We start from the raw sequence: 21,332 nt of genomic DNA on the forward strand, positions 1-21,332 counted from the left end.
TGTGCCATCCAGGTCCCTTGCGTGAGTGATTTAGTCTGTGGTGAAGCATCGGGGCGGCCAGTACTCTTGAAAGCAGCAAGTGGAGGTGCTGCCCTAGTGGCCAGGACTCTGGACTACGGCGGCTAGTGATACAGAACGAGATGGACTAGCCCCAGAAAAGACATCCCCAGATAGAGATAAGAAAAGAGCAGTCAGATGTATATGTTTCTCCTAGAGTCTCAAAACATCATTATTCAAGATCACAATCAAGGTCAACGGAAAGAAAATGAAAGGCAGATATTGAAGGAAGAAGCAAAGAGGCAAGAAGACATGAATCCAAAGATAAATCCTCTAAGAAACACAAGTCTGAGGAACATAATGACAAAGAACATTCTTCTAATAAAGGAAAAGAGCAGCTAAATTCATCTGAAAATGGTCAGGACAGACACAAATGCAAAGAAAGAAAGTCATCAAGAGGCATAAGTCCCTCAAGATCTAGGTCTTGTGAAAAGCATGATTGTAGTAGAAGCAGGAAGTGGCAGAAATCAAGATCCAGAAGCAGAGAGAAAAAGAAATCACAATCCAGAAGCAGGGAAATAAAATGTCGGATCTGATCTTGGTCCCACTCAAAATCAAGACACAGGCCTAGGAGTAGAAGCAGGAGTAGGAAAAAGAGTAGTCCTTTACTCTTTTAAAGAGAAAAAAACAAGAAGATTTAGTAGAAGTTTAAGCCGAACTCCTAGTCCACCTCCCTTCAGAGGCAGAAATACAGCAATAGATGCACAAGAAGCTTTAGCTAGCAGATTGGAAAGGGCAAAGAAATTACAAGAACAGCGAGAAAAGGGAATGGTTGAGAAACAAAAACAACAAGAAATAGCCTCAGCAGCTGCAGCTACTAGATGTTCCGTCCTCAATGTTTCTGCCCTGTTGGCATCAGGAACGCAAGTAACTCCTCAGACAGCTATGGCAGCTCAAATGGCAGCCCTGCAGGCTAAAGATTCGGCAGAGACCCGAATAGCCGTACCCAGCTATTATAACCCAGCAGCTGTGAGTCCAATGAAATTTGCTGAACAAGAGAAAGAAAAGAAAATGCTTTGGCAAGGCAAGAAAGAAGGGGACAAATCTCAGTCTGGTGAAATATGGGAAAAATTGAATTTTGGAAACAAGGACCAAAACATCAAATTTAGGAAATTAATGGGTATTAAGAGTGAAGATGAAGCTGGATGTACTTCGGTTGATGAAGAAAGTTACAAGACTTTGAAGCAACAGGAAGAAGTATCTAGATGCTCAGGATGAAATAGCAAGATGACAAACACACACACAAAGAGACACGGGATTGGGTTTCACATCATCTACATGAGGAATGGATGCAGTTTGAAAAAGATCACACTTAATGTTTGGGACTTTATAGACTTCTGGTTCTGATGTCAGTCCTTGTTCACCAAACAGCTAGCATTCTAGCTTGCACAGGTGTTGCACTGACTTTAATTTATTGAAAAATATGACTTTTTGTAAATTTCTCATCAGTGATACTGGGGGTTAGTGTTGTAATCAGGTTAAGCCCACTTCCATTAAACTTGACAGGACTATAGAAGGACAATATTTCTTAGTTCAGGAATTCTACTTTTCAAATATATAAAAGCTGCAGGTGGGATGAAATTCATATGTGGATTTTTCGTGTATGTTGTCTTGTGTACTTTTGTACTTAACCTTGTACAGTTATTTTCTGCTCTTGAAACATGAAAGAAATGTTATCTAGATGTTCTTTAGAAGATCCGGCCATTTGGTACATAATCCAGCACAAATAAGCTGGGTGGTGATGATAATAATAATAGTTTCTCAAAACTGGTGTTAATTTATCTGGAATTCTTATTTAAATTTGTTTTATGGTTTCTGTAGCATTTCACAATTGCTACTAGAAAACACTGACTAGAAATTCCTTTTTTTTTTTTTTTGAAGAATAATTAACTATGCTATAGGTGATACCATGGTGAGCAGAAATGTAAAAGGAAGTTGAGAGGAGTAAAATTTATTAAAATAATACTGTTTTCTTACTATTATAAGGGACAGAATAGGTACAGAGTATTTACTAAATATTCCATATGTTGTTCAGGAAATAGATTAATACATTAAAGGAATGTAAGCACTTTTATTTTAACAAAGTGCCTTATAACAACAACAAAAAAATTCAGTGATCTAATTCGCAAAAATGTACCACACCTACATGGCTTTATGAACTAGTTCTACCACCTTCAATGAAAGGATAATTCCCATGTGATTTTAACTGTCCCAAAGCATGGAAAATGGTGGGAAACTTCAAAATTCATTGAGCGCTATTAATATAACACTGATTCCAAACTAGATGAGGATGATTTCCCAAAAAGTGAATGTAGACCAGGAGTCAGCAAACTACAGCCTATGGATAAGTCCAGCCCACCAAGTGTTTTGATATGGCCCGTGGGCTAAGAATGGTTTTTACAATCTTAAAAGGTTGGGGAAAAAAACCCAAAAGAAGAATAATATTTGGTGACAGGTGAAAATTATTTGAAATTCAAATTTCAGTGTTCAGAAATAAAATTTTACTGGAACACGCCCAACACTCATTTGTTTATGTACTGGCTATGGCTGCTTTCATGCTACAAGAGCAAAGCTGAGTAGTTGCAATGGAGACTGTATGGCCCACAAAGTCTAAAATATTCACTATCTTGACCTTTACAGAAAATCTTTGTCAACTCCTGATATATACCAATCTCACTTATAAATAGAAATGGTAAAAATCTTAATTTAAATTTTAGCAAATTGAACTAAGCAATGCAATAAAAGAAAAAAATGCAACCAAGTAGGGTTTATCCCCAAAATTCAAGGATGATTTATCTTTAAGAAATCTTTTATTGCAATCTATTGCTTAAACATATTAAGGAGGAGAAAAACATAATCATCTTGACATATTCCAAAAAATATATTTGATAAAACTCAACACCCACAACTGATTACAAAAAATAAAAAATTAGCAAGCTGAAAATAGAAAGTGTTCCAGTCAATGTCCAATCAGAAAATACGAAACCATACTAGATTTTACAAACCCAGCAAATTGAATACAGGAAACTGAATACAAAAGTGATGGAAGGGTATGAGGAGTAGAACAGAGAAGATGAGGTTACTAAGCAATTAGTAATTCTAGGAAGTTGTTACCACTCCTAGGGGAATTTGCCTTTGGAACCAGTGCTGCCCCACTGAAGAATGCCAGGAGTCCATATTCTCATCAAAACTACAAGAACCTGGGAAACTAAGGTCACCCACCATTGCAGCTGCCACCATTGGAGTCAGAGCCCACAAATAACACACTGCCAAGACTTCTGGAATGACCGCTGGAACTGCATTGTTAGACTACAAACCCTGGAGCTGCACTCATTTTCCACTATCACTGCCATTGCTGGAGACATTATCAGAAACCAAGATGAATAAAAAAGATTCATTTCTCCCTCCTCCCACCTTTCAGCCTTTCACCAGTACCACCCATTGATAAAACTACATAACAATATCCTTTACAAATATTGACACAAAATTCTCAACAAAATGCCAACAAATCAAACTCAGCAGCATATTAAAATGGTTATACATTGATTTATTCCTAGAATGCAAGGATGGTTCAACATACAAACACCAAGTAATGTAATAGAATGCATGACGGAATAGAGGGAAAAACACACATGATCATCTCAATTGATGCAGAAAAAGTATTTGACAAAATTCAAGACTATTTCCAAAATTAAAAACAGCCAAAAAATTAGGAATACAAGGAAATTACCTCAACGCAACAAAAGCCATGCATTAGTTTGCTACGACTGCTGTAACAAAGTACCATAGACTGAGTAGCTTAAACAACAGAAATTTATTTTCTCACAGTTCTGGAGGCTAGAAGTCTGAGATCAAGCTGCCAGCAAGGTTGGTTTCATTCTGAGGTCCCTCTCTTTAGCTTGTAAATGGCCATCTTCTCCCTATGTCCAACACAAACCATACTGGATTAGAGCCCACCTAAATAATCTTATTATAACCTAATTATCTCTTTAAAGGCCTTATCTCCAAATACAGTCACATTCTGAGGTACTGGGGATTAGGACTTCAAAACATAAATTTTGGGGGGACACATTTTAGCCCATGACATTCTGCACTCTGCACCCCCAAAATCCATTTTCTTCTAAAAAGCGAAATAATTCACCTCCATTGCAATGGCCCCAAAAGTCTTAACTATTCCAACATCAATTATAAGTCCAAAATCTCATCTAAATATCATCTAAATCACATATGAGAGAAACTCAAGATATGATTCATCCTAAGGGAAAAATCCTCTCCAGCTGTGAACCTGTAAAACCAGACAAGTTATATGCTTCACAAAAACAATGGTGGAACAAACAAAAGATAGACATTCACATTCCAAAAGGAGAAATAGAAAAGAAGAGAGTTTTCACAGGTCTCATACAAGTCCAAACCCTAGCAGGACAGAATTCTACTAGATTTTAAGACTTGAGAATAATCCTCTTTGGCTTCATGCTCTATCCTCTGCATCTACCTGGGTGGCCCTGCCTTCTGGGCACACCGTGCCTATCCTCTAAGCCTGTGCAGTGGTCTTACCTCCCTGGAACTGAGAATAAATCAGCTCTGACCCCTGAGCCTGTGCCCCAGGGCCCATGGTAGCAGTATCAGCCCTGCCAACCTCTGAACCACCTTTGGGATCATTTCTCCTTTTTCTTGAAGGATAATGCATATTTGCAACTGGATAGCTCTATTGGCCTGTCCTGTAAAATCCCTGAAGTCTGATGGCCTTCCTTCATCTAGTCTTGTCTCTGTCTCCTTCAGTCCAAGCTGACAGCATTTCTGCTGGTATAAAATTCTCAAAAACCTTGTCAATCTCCCATGCAATTCAGAGAGACCCAAGTCGTCAGACAAGAGGGTCATCCACAGATCTTTCCTGGATAACCCTATGTCTATTCCTGGCTTCAGTTGAAATGATTGATTAGATCCTAAGTCACACACCTGTACTTCAGCCCTTAAAAGGCCACATATGACAAACCCACAGCTAACATAATACTCAATAGTGAAAGACTAAAAGCTTTTCCCTTAAGATCAGGAACAGGACAAGGATGCCCACTTTCACCACTTCCATTCAACATAGTATTAGAAGTTCTAGCCAGAACAATTAGGCAAGAAAAAGAAATAAAAGGTACGCAAATTAGAAAGGAAGAAGTAAAATTATCTCTGTTCCCAGACGACAAGATCTTATATATAGAAAACCCTAAAGATTCCACGAAGAAAAAAACTATTAGGGCTAACGAATGAATTAAAGGTGCAGGGTACAAAATTAACAAGTAAAACACAATTGTTTCCATACACTAACAATGAAAAACACAATCAGGAAATTATGAAAACAATTCCATTTACAATAGCATTATAAAGAACAAAATACTTAGGAATAAACTTAACCAAAAAGGCAAAAGTCTTGAACACTGAAAATTACAAAACATTACAGAAAGAAATTAAAGAAGACAAAAGTAAATGGAAAACAGACCATGTCCATGAATGGAAAAACTTAGTATTGTGAAGATGACAATACTACCCAAAGTGATCTACAAATTCACTGCAATCCTTATGAAAATCCCAACACGGTTTTCTGCATAAATAGAAAAACTCATCCTAAAACTCATAGGAATCTCAAGGGACTCTGAATGGTCAAAACAATCTTGAAAAAGAACAAAGTTGGAGGACTCACACTTCCTGATTTCAAAACTTACTACAAAGCTACACTAATCAAAACAGTGTGGCACAGGAATAAAACAGACATAAAGATCAGTGTAATAAAATAGCTCAGATATAAACCCTTAAGTACATGGTCAAATGATTTTTGACAAAGATGCCAAGAGCGTTCAATAGGGAAGGACAGTCTTTTCAAATAGTGTTGGGAAAACTGGATATCCACATGCAGAAGAATGGAGTTGGGCCATTACCTTACCATATACAAAAATTAACTGAAATGGATCACAGACCTAAATATAAGAGCTAAGACTATAAAACTCTTAGAAGAAAACATAAGAGAACATCTTCATAACATTGAAGTTGGCAACGATTTCTTGGATATGACATTAAAAGCACAGGCAACAAAAGGAAAAAATAGATAAATTGGCATTTATTAAAATTTAAAAACTTTTGTGCATCAAAAGACACTATCAAGTGATACAACCACTGAATGGAAGAAAATATTTGCAAATCATTTGTCTTATAAGGGATTAATATCTAGAATAGATAAAGAGCTCCTACTACTTAATAACAGCAATAACAAAACCCAAACAAACAAATTTTAAAAGAGACAAAAGACTCAAATAGATATTTCTCTAAATAAGATATACAAATGACCAATAAGCACATGAAAAGATGCTCAACATCACTATCGTTAAAGACATGCAAGTCAAAACTGCAATGAGATACTACTTAACATCCACTGGGATGGCTATTATTCAAAAAACAGAAAACAGCAAATGTTAACAAGGATATGGAGAAATTGGAATCCTTACACATTGCTGGTGCTAATGTAAAATAGTGGAGCCACTATACAACACAGTTTGCTGGATCCTCAAAAAGCTAAACATAGAATTACCATATGACCCAGAAATTCCACTCCTAGGTATATACCCAAAGGAGTTGAAAGCAGGGACTCAAACAGATACATGCTCCAATGTTCATTGAAGCATTATTCACGATATGCAAAAGGTGGAAACAACTGAAGTGTCCATAAACAGATGAATGAATACAGAAAACGTAGTATATACAAACGATGAAATATTATTCAGCCATAAATAATAGAATTAAATTCTGATACATGACACAACATGGACAAACCTTGAAGACATTATGCTATGTGAAATAAGCCAGGCATAAAATGGAAAATGTTGTATGATTCCACTTAGATGAGGTATCTAGAATAGGAAAATTCATAGAAACAGAAAGTAGATTAGGTTACCAGGGGCGGAGGGAAAGGGGAAATAGGGAATCATTGCTCAATGATTACAAAGATTCTGTTTGGGGTAATAAAAGATTCTGTACTCAATTCCAATGTTGGTCCACACCAACAAGGAATTCTCTGACACTACCTGGGTGTCCTACAATTCAACTTGGTTCTGACACTACTGGGAGACATCATCAGGTTCCACAGGTTAACGTTCAGAGTCACAAGGCTGTCCCCACTCCCCACTACCACCATTTCAGATGCCAATCACAAGTGCAGATTGTCACCTGGGCTTCTGACCAACTGGCTATAGATCAGAGGTTCCAATGACCCCTCCTTGGGTTCAATTAATTTGTTAGACTGGTTCACAAAACTCAGGAAAACATCTTACTCACTAGATTACCATTTTATTATGAAATGATATAGCTCAGAAACATTCAGGTGGAAAAGATGCATAGGGCAAGGTATGGGGAAAGGGCATGGAGCTTCCATGTCTTTTCTGAGGGCACCACTCTCCCCAAATCTCCACTTGTTCACAAAACCAGAAGCTTGCTGAACTCTGTTCTTCTGGGTTTTCATGGAGGCTTCATTAGAAAGCCATGATTGAATGGCTGTTATTAAAAAGACACAAAATAACAAGTGCTAGAGAGGATGTGAAGAAAAAGAACCCTCATAAGCTGCTGGTGGGAATGTAAATTGGTGCAGCCACTATGAAAAACAGGATGGGAAGTTTGCAAGAAATTAAAAATAGAAATATCATATGATCCAGCCATTCCACTTCTGGGTATTTAACCAAAGAACACAAAAACAGTCATTCAAAAGATATATGCACCCCTCTGTTCACTGCAACATTATTCACAATAGCCAAGACTTGGAAGCAACCTAAGTTCCCATCAACAGATGAATGGATAAAGAAGATGTGGTATACGTGTACAATGGAATACTACTCATCCATAAAAAAGAGGAAATCATGCCATTTGTGACAACATAGATGGACCTTGAGGGTATTATGATAAGCAAAATAAGTCAAATGAAGAAAGAAAATTACTATATGAATTCACTCATATGTGGAAGATAAATAAACAAAGACATAGATATGAACAACAGATTGTGGTTGCCAGAGGGGAAGGGGGCAGGGGGAGGGCAAAAAGGGTTAAGGGGCACATGTGTATGATGACAGATGGCAACTAGACTTCTGTTGGTGAACATGATGCAGTCTATACAGATGTTGAAATATAATGATGTACATATGAAATTTATATAATGTTATAAACTAACGTGACCTCAATTAAAAAAATAAAGTAAAGTAAAATTTAAAAGATATGATTGATTAAATCATTGGCCATTGGTTACTGATTCAACTTCTAGCCCCCTCTCCCTTTCTCAAAGGTCAGGAGGTGGGAATGTTCCCCTGGAAACCAGCCCCCATCCTTAGATGTGGTCCAAAAGTCATCTCATTAACATAAACCCAGTGTTGGTGGAAAGGGCCTTGTTACGAATAACAAGACACCCATTTCACTTTTATGGCTTTGAAGAGATTTCATGTATTGAGGACAGGAGACCAAACAATATAACAAAAGATGTTCACACTGCTCTAATCACTCAGGAAATTCTAAGGGTTTTGGGAGCTGTGAGCCAGGAAACATGGACAAAGACAAAATACACATGAGAAATACATTTTGGTCATTTGAATGACCAAATATATATTTCCTATATATCACAATATCCCAGGTAATGAAAATGTTTTGGAAATGGACAATGTTGGTGAGTACAAAACACTGTGAATGTAATTAATGCCACTGAATTGCACAGTTAAAACAGCAAATATTAGGTTACAAAACCACAATATGTAATTGTGGTTGTTTTACCACAGTGAAAAAATACCCAAAAAATGAAAAGAGTGTATAAATAAAAAGTGAAAATTCCAATTCATATTGCACACAAGATTTTGCACTTTGCTCAGAAAAAAGTACATAGAATAAGAATAAAATTAAATAAGGCCTGTTAGTAGGGAGGAGGAAGATCTTACCACGCCTCTGAGAGGAAGGGGAAGTCTCAGTAAGAAGCAGTTTCAATTTATGGCAAAAACGGCAAGAATGTTGCCTGCTTTGAGATCTCCAGCACCGGTCCCTACTCCAGAGAGCATGATCCAGCTGTTCCAGTTTCTCACGCTTGTCTTCTGCCTTGGCCCAGGTAAATGCCGAAGTGGACCACTGTAGTCACCAAGTGACTCTCTGGTTTGCGCAGCTTGCTCAATTACCTCTACAGAGGTGTCTGTCTGACTCTGCCAAGGGACGGGTGGAGCTCACAGTGGCGCCTGATAAACTGCCACCTGCTCTCAACTTAGAATGCTAAATGCCTGAGATGCTTCAGAGTTAGCAACTTCAACTGTGTCTGTATTAAAGGAATTACTGCTGGGGCATGTGAAATGAGGTTTTCTAAGATAAGATTTTTTCAGGTTTATGACGAGCATGTTGTGGTATAAAGAGTACTAAGATTAGGAAAATAAGTCCTCTTACCAAAGTAGTTACTATCTTGCTGTGTAAACTCAGATAGGTTATTTATTCTTCTAGAGCCTCATTATTCTCATCTAAAATATTGAAAATGTTTGGTTCAGTTTAGCCGAAATTTCCGGGTCCAACTAAAACACTAGAAATAGTCCTCTTAGATTTCGCTGACTGCAAAAAAAAAAAAAAAAAGAGGACCCACCCATGGGCGAGTGGTTACAGTTCTCTGCTTTGGCAGCCCTGGGTTCATGGGTTCAGATCCTGGATGTAGACAGACTCCACTTATCAGCCATGCTGTGGTGGCATCCCACATACAAAGTAGAGGAGGACTGGTACAGATCTTAGCTCAGGGCTAATATTCCTCAGGCAAAAAAAAAAAAAAAAAGAGTTCTCCAGCTCTCCCTTCCTCTCACGCAAATCATGGGCTAGCTAGTCCAGCAGTACTTTATATGATAGAGAGAAAGGAATTAGCTGATCCTCCCTGCTTCTTGTTTCCTGCCCTCCATTACATGGAAAATATGAAGGTTCATGTCATGTTTGGAGAACCACAAGTGGTCCGTTGGGGCCAAAGTAGAAGATTCAGGGACAAATGGCACCTTTTACACTCTTTTCCCTTTGCACACGGTGCCCCATTTGCCATCTTGAGCCTCTCTGGTTTGGACCACCAGGTGGTTTGGCCACCTAGCAATGCTCTGCCTTGGTGCCTATAAGCAAGCACAACTTAAAAACAAAGCATTAGACATGTAAAATGTTTTAGGGACTTCTCTGAGTGACAAAATCCCTCCTTTGACTTTGTCCTGCTCCTCATCGTTGAGGGGCAATGGATGAAGTTCCGTCTTCCGTAACTGCTTCCAACTGTCTAGGAGCATCATTATAACGTCCCATAGAGGAGCAGAACTTATCCCTAGCAACTTTTAGATAAGTTGGTTGTCACCAAGTTGGACTCCCAACCTCTCATATCCCTGGGTTAATACTATACAGATTTTAATAGATTCTAGTCTTTTCCTAAGAAAGGAACCCAAACAGTTTAGGATGAACGGCTCAAAGAGTAGAAGAAGCAGAACAGCCACCAGATGCCAAAAAAAGTGGCAGAAATCAAGTCAGGCCAGGAAGAGCCTGTTTAACCCCATTCTAGATCTGTCTTTTTGGGTCTGGTTGGCCTTTTTCATTTAACCAAGTAACCTCTTTTTGTAGCCTAGTGGCACTATTGATATAGGCACTCCAGGGGGAGCACAAGTCAGGGTGAGGATAAGTATAGTTATGAGACATGACAGAAGGAGGAGTCCCAATACCTCCATGGGGGTGGGATGTCAGCCCACCAGACTTATCTTTGTGTCTCCAGAATAAAAGCTTTGGGTCTGAGAGAGGCTCACAGGAGAAGTCAGGATGCCTTGGAGTTTCCAAGTCTTTGAGCTCAGACAATCTCTTGACTTAGGTATAGTGTACCCCAGGGGTGACTCCCTGTAATTTTAGGGCAGAGTGAGTGGTTAGAATCACCAGATAAAGTCTGTTCCACTTAGGAGTGAGCTGGTCCTATGGGCTCCCAGGTTTCATTTTTTTAGGTACACCCAATCACCAAGCTAGAAGGGATGGAGGGCCAGGTCCATGGGGCTTGGCAGGACCTGGTTGCCATATGCTGTGAGTGCCTCCACTGTTTCCCCTACCTGAAGGGCATACTCTTGTTGTTCTATGTGCCTCTGGTATTCCCCAGTTAGCTTTTTGACCAGGAGAATTAGAGTGTCACATGACAACTGGCATGGCCTGATGAGGCCTTGACCAATCAAGTTCTTTATGACAGGGCCATGCCATTTAGGGCATCTTGTCTGACAGGATATTGTTTAATATTTGGGAACTTGTGCCCAAGTTTTAGTTTGGCAGTCTTGGTGTCCACTCAGAGAGCATGTCCCACTCTTCCTTGGGCCCAAAATCAGGGATTTACCTCTGTTAATTCCATTGTTTCCCTTTAAATCTTTTGACTCAGTTGCTTTTGTCAGGAGCAGAATCAGCTGGTGACCAAGGCTAAGGGGACATTTACCTCCAATTGGTCCCCTTTCAAACAAATAGAGACTGCTAATTTATGTAGCAGCTACCTTCCTAGCAAAGGAAGGGCATTCTGGCATGTATAGAGAGGAGTGGGTTAACTGTTTTCTACCTAATTTTTAGCGTAAAGTGTTGGTAAACCTCTTGTTCTCTGGGGCCCCTGATACCTCCACTATATTACATCTCTGGTTAGTAAGTTTGGAGATTTGTAGCCAGATATTTGAGGAAACTAGAAGAATTTAAGATCCAGTCCAGTTTACAGGGAGAAAACAAAAACCTCAAAGATAATTAATAGAACTAGAATCTAATATCCACAATTGTGTATTATAGTTTCTACTGAAACATAACCTTTTTCTCTAAGATCACCCTCATTTTTTACCAAAAATAGCCAACTTAAGACTAATTGGTTTGTAAAATAGGTCTAGTTGCAGTAAACTTGGACCAATTATTTACGTAAGAATAGCAATTGATCATGTAGGCTCCTTTAAATCTGCTTTGCTGAAACATTTTTAAGGAATCTCAGATTGAACTTTAAAGGCCTCTTGCAGGAAAGCAAAGCCAAAGACTTGTCATTAGACTCCACCTGTAATATCTATAGATTTGGGTAGATTCCTCTCTTCTATTGAGGTTCCCAAAAATATCCTGAGGTTCCTTTCACCTGCCAGGGAAGTGACCTTCTTTACTCCCCTGGTAAGTTTATGGGAACCCTGTAAACAAGGTACCTGGCCAATATTTCCAAGTGGCTTTATTTCATAAAGTCCAATCTTTGTTCCTTAGCTGCCTAGTCATATCTGAGTCTTTCTCTCAAATATGTCATTCCAGTCAAAGCTTTGGTAATATAAACAATGTTTCCAATTGTGTCCTGTTATAAGAAGGACAGATTCTTACTGAACTTAGGCAAATAATTATATTGCCATGAAAATAACAATATTCAATCACTAAGAGTTTCTAAATTCTGGAAGGATCAGGAAGGGAGAAAAATATAAATGTTTCAATTCCACCTACAAAGGTATAATTTACCAAATTGCTATAAATCATAGTTAGCTTAAGAGAAAAAGGTTTCCTTAAACCTGAAAAAGCAACACATAAAAAAAATCAGAAATATTTCAAACAAAAGTTATAAAAATTATAATCATCCTCATCAGTTCATTTAGTCCTGTGTGATCAACTTGAACTTTTCTTAGCAGTTTCATGAAGTCATCAATTTCCCCATTAGAGTTCTGTAATTTCTTACCCAATGCAGTCTTATGATCTGAAAGTTTATGAGAAACCTGTATTCTGGGGTAAGTGCCAGAGTCCTTCCCATGAATCTCTCTGAAGATGAAACATATTTGCAAAAGCATCAGAGTAAAACAACTGTCTATAAATGATGAAAGACTTAAAAATGGCAAATGACAAAAAAACTTGGCTATTTCTGTGACATATCACAGTTCAAGATAATAACTAGAATTATGACTGACAACCAAGACAGATCAGAATGTTATATAATTTTTAAACACTTATATCAATAACATTTACCAACATAATATCATAGGTTCCTATGAAACAATGCTTAGTGATCCATTTAACCATGATAACAATTAAAGATTTTCAGGCAAATGCAGAAAATTAAATAGTTGTAAGAAAAACCTCAGCACCTATGATTAAAGACATGATAAAAATAATATGGGAAATTTATTTTGATGAAACATAGAATTACTACCCTTCTGGTAGACTACTCAAAGAAAAAAAAAACCTTTCATAATCTCTTTATCAAGAGCAGACTAAAAGTTCAAGAAAATTATCCTATTAAGAGAGGGAAAAAACCCAAATTCTAGTTTTGCACCAATTTACTTTTGATATTAAAACTCATTTACTAAATTAGATTTACTTCAATCTTAGCCAATTTAACCGTGCATAAAACCCTTTTCTCAGGGTTCCTCTTCAACAAACCTCTACAACTTTCTTTTTACATTCAGAATTTGTCCCATGCCTTCTTTCTTCCCTCCTAGTACATCAGGACAAATTTATCTTTCTTAACAAAACAAACAAAAACATTTCCATTTTTTATACGTTCTTTACTGAAAATATATATCTTACTTTCCTTAAGTACAACAATGTTTTCCTTAGTAAATTTCAGTAACTTTAATCACATATTAGAATTTTTAACTCTCATAGACCTTAATTTTTGGTGAAAACTGACAAGCAATTATAAACTATCTCTTATGTTGGCATTCTGTGGGTTGGCAAGTTTATAAACACTTTTCATAATTTCTAGAAACATGTTACTTCATAGTACAATTTTTAATAAAATATCAGAAATGTTTACTAAGAGACCCAAATACATTTTAGTTTGTCTAATAAGAAGCCAAAAGTAGGGGCTGGCCTGGTGGGGTAGTAGTTAAGTTCACAAGCTCTGCTTCAGCAGCCCAGAGTTTGTGGGTTCAGATCCAGGCATGGACCTACACATTGCTCATCAAGCCATGCTGTTCCACATATTAAATAGATGAAGATCGGCACAGATGTTAGCTCAGTGACAATCTTCCTCAAGCAGAAAGAGGAAGATTGGGCAACAGATGTTAGCTCAGGGTCCAACTTCCTCACCAAAAAAAAAAAAAAAAGAAGCCAAAAGTAGATAAACTTAGACACATTTGGTAATAATGTTTCAATATTTTATCTTATTTGAAAATGTCCTAGATATTCAATGAATTTTTTATCATTTAATTTCACCTAGCAAAACTTCAAAGTTTCAAGTTACCGAAGAGATTTTGGAAGTTATTTTAAACATATATGCTATAATGTATAATTATTGCTAATAAGTGTGCCCAAAAATCTTTATCTTTTTCACATCTATTTAGTTTACTTGTTCCCAGTAATTATTTAGATTGCCTATAAAATTTCATGAAACATTAGACAAAATTAGCTACAATTTTAAGTTATTATTTTTGCTAACCAGTTTTATAACAGAGATAACATGAGCTTATCTGACTAATAAAGCCTGCACATCTGCATCATATCCAATGCTGATAATTTTGAGGACATGCCTATTTTAATCAAACTGAAAAACTTACATAAATTTTATTTCCCAAAGATTATTTCATATCACATTAATGCGAAAGACATTTTGGTTACTTTCTATCACATTTAGAAATAATTTATGTAAGCATTTACTTTAAGCCAATTAAACAGAGCTCTTAATTTTGGCCATACCATTCATAAGTAGAAAAATATCTCATATTTACATTATATTATATTATATATATATATGTTATGTATATATAGACATACACATAAACAACAGACAGATGCAACAAAAATTTTATAGCCTGTTTAAAAATTTTTCCTTAGATCTTTGGGCAAGGGTGATTTCATAGCAATCTACATCTCCAAAAGCTTCTTTCTCTGTTTTCTTCCCTCCCACCCCCTTTTCTTTCAATCTTAGGAATTTGGGATAGTCTAGATAATAGCTCCCAGAAAGGTCACACATTTTTGAGATTAATAGGGCGGGTGAGTTACTTATCAAAGGACTATCAGGATTAAATATCAGCTTCTAATTTGGCCAAATTTCTGATCATAAGTTACTAAATCCTTTAAAATATCTTGTCAAGTTTCAGCTGGGACAAGCGGTAACTATTTCTGACAGCATTAAACTCTATTAATTTTTTTATTTTTAGTTTCCCCTTGACTGTTTAAGGGTAGCAGTTTCCCAGAAAATCTCTCAGAGTCTTGTTAATCCTGAGAGGGGCTCATATTGGGTCCTCCCTTGAAGGTAGATTATGGAGGTGTCTGTAAAAGCCATGATTTAATAAGTGCACTTCTTAAATGATCTTACCTAATTGGAACATTCCTTCTAATAGCCAATGTACAAGTTTTGGAGGCTCAAAGGTGCCCCAAAGTGGCCACTATAATTTTAAATTATCCCAGGTTATATTAATCCAAAGATTGTTTTCCTTTTGAAGTAAGGATGCTTTTAATAGCTGTTTTTCGAGTCAGTTTGACTATTTTAAAGCGAGAGCTCCTTTACCATGCTTAATTAACATTGCCTGAAAGGTGGATTTATATGCCCTCACAATATCAGGCAAAGGAAACGTTTCCCAGTGAGACACAACATTTATCCCTACAACATAATTTAAAATACAATCAACCATAAGAAATGCAATGACTTTTATATAAAGCCCATCATTCCCAGCTGGTCATATTGGAAGCTTAGTACAAAGACAAAAACAAAATAAAAACTCTGAACAGCTGTTCTTACCTCATTCTATTTCCTCCTCGAAACCTCCTGCTGAGGTGTCTTGGCCACAAGGGTTGGGCACCCCCAACTGTGACCTGGGTGATGAGGCATTCTTGATCCCTGGCCCAGTTTGTCCCTCATGGACTGGTACTGGTCCTCCAGGGAGGGGCTCCATTAAGGGACAGATGAAATCATTCCCAGGGAGGCTCCCTCAGTTCTTTCCTGGGGAGATTCCCCTCTGCTTCCTCAGTCCTGCATGCATGCACACACCCTGTTCTGATGCTAAAACAAAGGTAGACTTTATGTTGGCTCACAGGAGATCCCCCTTGACACAAACAAATTGGCAGAAGACAAAAATCCAAGTATGGCCTCAAGTGCTGTTTGGTAAGAGTCAGTTGGAAGAGTCCTGTGGCCACACACGCAGCAGGACAGGCCTAGTCCCCATCCCATTCAAAAGCCTCTGGCAACATAGGTGATTCATTGAGGGATGAATTACCACAGTCTGTTGCTTCACTCATTGGGAGCTGAGAGGCTGAAATCAAGGAGAGGAGCCAGCGACCATTCCAGTCCCAGCAGGGTTGTCATATTTGTTACCAAGCCCAAAGGGACCAGGGACCCACATGTGAGTCCTTTTGCTCAAAGCCACTCTCGCCAATAGAATGAGACTGGGTTCGTAATAGCAGAGCAGAAACTTTACTCATTGATCAATGAAAGGAGGACGCAGAGCTCATGAGCTAAAACACCTTCTCCCCAAAGGGAAGGTGAGCAGAGTTCTTAAGGGATGTGAAAGGGGAGGGGCCTTCCAGTCATCATTCATGGGGGGAGGCTTTTCAGCATGCGCAGATCTCCCCTTTTTGCGCACAGCACCTTTTGCACACATTTCCCTTTGCGCAAGGCACCACATCACCCGCCATCTTGGACTTCTCTGGAATGGACCAGTTCTGTGGTCTGGCCACCTAGCAGTGTTCTGCCTTGGTTCCTATAAGCACCGTAACTTCAAAACAAAGTATTAGACATGCAAAATATTTTAGGGACTTTTCTGGGTGACGATATCCATGAGGAGATTTCCTGGAAGCAGCTGGAAATTTAGGACTGGAGGTAGGGACGAGGCTGGAGGCTTGGAAGTCACAGCAAGAAATAAGTGAAGCTAAGGAGAAGAGTGGAAGAAGGGTCTAACCTTGGGAAATATGTATGAGAAGTAGCAAATTCATTTCTACATTCAAGAGCCACTATCTAGCCTGGGAGCAGAGACCCATGTCTTTGCCTCACTTTTACCTCCTTGCAAAATTGAACCCATCTCTAGAATTAAATATTCTGAATGTTAAATTACCCTGACCGTGTGAAATATACAATACTCTTATCCCCACTTCAAGGAAGAGGAAGTAAGCCACAGACACTTATGTAACTTGCTTAATGTCACACATTTGAGGGGATGAGGAGACTGTGGGTAGCACAGAAAAAGAAACATGCTTGCATGTGTTTGCAGGTATTCTGAGGCCCCAAGGAGAGCAGTGACTGCCAGGGTTGGGAATCGGGGATCCTATCTCCAGAGTCTGTGGTCATAACCACTTCACTATGCTACTTAGTTTACACATAGGTACATATTCACATGAATGTATATATAATTACAAAATGTGATGATAGGATGAAAATAAGCAGGGTACCATGGGAGAAGAAAACAAGATAATCTTCTGTGCGTGGGGTGACATGGAAATAATTCTCTGGAAAAGTAGCATCTCATATGATATTTAAAGGGTGTGAGAAGTCACACAGGAGAGAAGTCTAATGAAGAAGCCTTCTAGGCAGAGGGAATCACATGTGCAAAACCCCTGGTCCAGGGAAGAGTCTGGAGTGATTGAGGATGGGAAAGAAAACTACTGTGGCACAAATGAAATGAATCTTGAAAACAAGCATGAAGGAAGATTACTCATGCCAACCTACGTTCTTTCAAGTGGGTCAGACACCATAACTTGCTCCTTTTAGAAAATTTAGCTGAAAAGATAAATCATGTAGAGAAATAATCCCAATAGGTACAACTGAAATCAGGCATCATCATGCCCCAGAGAAAGTGAATCTCATTTGTTTCTCCATTTTATTCTTTCTAGATGGGAACTTGTCCAACGTTAATGTACATATGAATTACTAGGGAGTCCTATCATAATGATGATTCTGGGAATGGAGACTAAGATTCTGCATTTATAACAAGCCCCCAGGTAACCCAAATGCTGCTCCATGGATCACACTTTGAGTAGCAAGGCTCTAGACTTCATGGGACCAGTCATAATGAGGTTGGAAGGAGGAAAAATAGGAACTAATTCTTTGAGTGTGTTTTCAAGAAGCAGATACAGGTATCAGAGTCCAGGAAAGAGCAGTGGTTGGAAACATAGGCAGAGCCAGTACATGTGGGCTAGCCAAATGACTCAGAGGCTTTGAGTCAAAACCTTGTAGGCTCTTCTGCTAAGAGATTGTACTCCAGTGACTCCTCTTCCCCTGAGCAGCATTATCTACTTCTTATCAACCACCCACACCTTCGATGCTTCTTATTGCTCACCACAAGCAGAGAGTTGTTCTACATTTTGTCATTATCCTCAAGGACAACTGTGTCTTTCTACCTCTCAGAATCTGCTGTCTGTCCCCACTGTGACCCTCAGACTTCCATGCCTCTCAGTTTTCAGTCTCTCACTCTAGGTCTAGCCTCAGTTATGTCTCCATCCACACTCACTCAGTCTCCATCCACACTCCATCCACACTTTCTTCTTTTTTATTAAGGTGAAATTCACAAAACATAAAATAATTTTAAAGTGTACAATTCAGTGACATTTAGTACATTTACGATGCTGTGCAACCACCACTTCTATTAACCAAGATTTTCATCACCCCAAAATAAAATTCTGCACCCATTAAGCAATCACTTACCATTTCTCCCTCCCTCCCAGCCCCAAGCAAACACCAATCTGCTTTCTGTCTCTATGGGTTTACCTATTCTGGATATTTCATATAAATGAAATCATACAATATGTGACTTTCTGTGTCTGATTTCTTTCACTCAGCTCAATGTTTTTGAGGTTCATTCATGTTGTATCAGTTAACAGTATTTCATTCCTTTTTATGGCTCAATAATATTCCATTCTATGTATGTACTACATTTCATTTATCCATTCATCTATTGATGAACATTTGTGTTGTTTCTACCTTTTGGCTCTTGTAAATCGTGCTGCTATGAAGATCTGTGTACAAGTATTTGTTACAATACCTGTTTTCAATTCTTCTGAGTATATACCTAGGAATGGAATTACTGAATCATATAATTTTATGCTTAATTTTTTGATGAATCACTAAACAGTTTTCCACAAAGGCTGTTCCAGTTTATGTTCTCACCAGCAATGTGTAAGTGTTCTAAATTCTCCATATCCTTACCAAGACTTACTTCATGATTATTATTTTTTATCATTATTGTTCTTATCACTATCCTAGTAGATGTAAAGGTATCTCATTGTGGTTTGAATTTGCATTTCCCTAATACTAATGATGTTGTGCATCTTTTCCTGTGCGTATTAGCCATTTCTAAGTCTTCTTTGGAGAAATGTCTGTTCAAGTCCTTTGCCCACTTTTAATTGGATTATTTATCTTTTTGTTGTTGAGCTATAAGAGTTCTTTAAATATTCTGAATACTAGACTCTTATCAAATATTTGATGTACAGATGTTTTCTCCCATTCTGTATGTTGTCTTTCCATTTTCTTGATAATGTCCTTTGATGCACAAAAGGTTTTAAGTTTGGTGAAGTCCAATTTATCTATTTTTTTGTGGGCTCTTCATGCTTTTGGTGTCATATCTAAGCATCCATTGCTAAACCCAAGGTCATGAAGATTTACTCTTATGTTTTCTTCTAAGAGTTTTATAATTTTTGCTCTCATATTTAGGTCATTGTAACATTTTGAGTTAATGTTTTTTGTATAGGTGTGAGGTAGGGGTCCAACTTCACTCTTTCCTATGTAGATATCTAGTTGTCCCAGCACCATTTGTTGAAGCAACTATTCTTTCCCCATTGAATGATCATGGCATGCTTGTCAAAAATTAATTGTCCATAAACATGCGGATTTATTTATGGATTCTCTATTCAATTCTATATAGACATCTAGGTATCTATTCTTATGCCAGCACCACAGTGTTTTGATTACTATAGCTATGTAAGTTTTGAAATTGGGAAGTGTGAGTCCTCCAACTTTTTCTTTTTTAGTATTGTTTTGGCTATTGGGGGCTCCTTACAATTCCATATGAATTTGAGGATTGACTTTTTCATTTCTGAAAAAAAAGTCAGAAAGTTCATTGGAATTTTGATAGAGATTTCATTAAATCTGTAGATTCCTTTAGGTAGTATTGCCATCCTAATATTAAGCCTTCCAATCCATGAACATAGGATGTCTTTCCACTTACTTAGGTATTCTTTAATTTCTTTTAGAAATGTTTTATAGTTTTCAGTGTATAAATCTTTAATTTCCTTGGTTAAATGATCCTAGATATTTTATTCTTTTGGATGTTATTGTAAATGGAATTGTTTTTTTAATTTCCTTTTCAAATTGTTCATTTCTAGTGTGTAGGAATACAATTGATTTTTGTATATTGATTCTGTATCCTGTAACATTGCTGATTTATTTATTAGCTCTGATGATTTTGTGTGTGTGTGGATTCTTTAGGATTTTCTGTCTGTAAGATCATGTCATCTATGAATGGGAGTAGTTTCACTTCTTCCTTTTTATTTCTTTTCCTTTCTTTTCTTTTTTTAATTTTCTTTATTTCTTTTATTTCTTCCATTTTATTTCTTTTTCTAGCCTAATTGTTCTAGCTAGAACTTCCAGTAAAATGTTGAATAGAAGTGGTGAAGTCAAACATTGTTGTCTTTTTCTTAGGTGGAAGGCTTTCAGTCTTTCATCCGTGAATAGAATGTTAACTATGGGGTTTTCAAACTGCATTTTATGAAGGTGAGGAAGTTCCCTTCTATCACTAGATTCTTAAGTGTGAAAGGGAAGTGGATTTTGTTAAATGCTTTTTCTGTATCACTTGAGATGATCATATGTCTTTTTTCCTTCATTCTATTAATTTGGTGTATTGCATTGATTGATTTTCGTATGTTGAGCCCCTCTTGCATTCCTGGGATACATACCTCTTGGTCATGGTGTATAATCCTTTTAATGTACTGCTGGATTCAGTTTGTTAGTATTTTGTTGAGGATTTTTGCATCAATATTCATCAGGGATATTGGTTTGTAATTTTCTTTTTTGTGTGATGTCTTTGGATTTGGTTTCAAGGTAATTCTGGCCTCAAAAGATGAATTAAAATGTTTTCTTCTCTTCTATTTTTGTAAAATGTTTGAGAAGAATTAGCGTTAATTATTCTTTAATAATGGGTAGAATTCTTTGCCAGGAGGTTTTTTGTTGTTGTTGGTTTCATTGTTGATTTTTTTTTTTTTTTTGGTAAGGAAGATTGGCCCTGAGGTAACATCTGTGCCTCTTTTCCTCTATTTTGCATGTGGGATGCTGTCACATCATGGCTTGACAAGCAGTGTAGGCCCACATCCAGGACCTGAACCCACAAACC

The 21,332-nt window shown here is 37.6% G+C and overlaps 1 protein-coding gene across 9 annotated transcripts in view; it reads left to right on the forward strand.

Annotated features, from left to right (window-relative positions):
* Positions 1 to 8,998: 8,998 nt before the first annotated feature.
* SLAMF6 (SLAM family member 6) overlaps positions 8,999 to 21,332 on the forward strand; it is a 69,831-nt gene continuing 57,497 nt past the window's right edge. For 2 of the 9 annotated variants that reach the window (XM_008520463.2, XM_070608295.1), the window contains exon 1: positions 9,014 to 9,169. In XM_008520463.2, the coding sequence (XP_008518685.1) occupies positions 9,055 to 9,169 (115 nt within the window). In that variant the 5' untranslated portion in view covers positions 9,014 to 9,054. Of the gene's footprint in view, positions 9,170 to 17,841; positions 17,950 to 20,644; positions 20,717 to 21,332 lie in introns of those variants that run through there. The other 7 variants (XM_070608299.1, XM_070608296.1, XM_070608300.1 and 4 more) reach the window with 5 other exon arrangements.

This window comes from Equus przewalskii, unplaced genomic scaffold (genome assembly GCF_037783145.1).
Source record: "Equus przewalskii isolate Varuska unplaced genomic scaffold, EquPr2 ChrUn-6, whole genome shotgun sequence".
Lineage (NCBI taxonomy): Eukaryota > Metazoa > Chordata > Mammalia > Perissodactyla > Equidae > Equus > Equus przewalskii.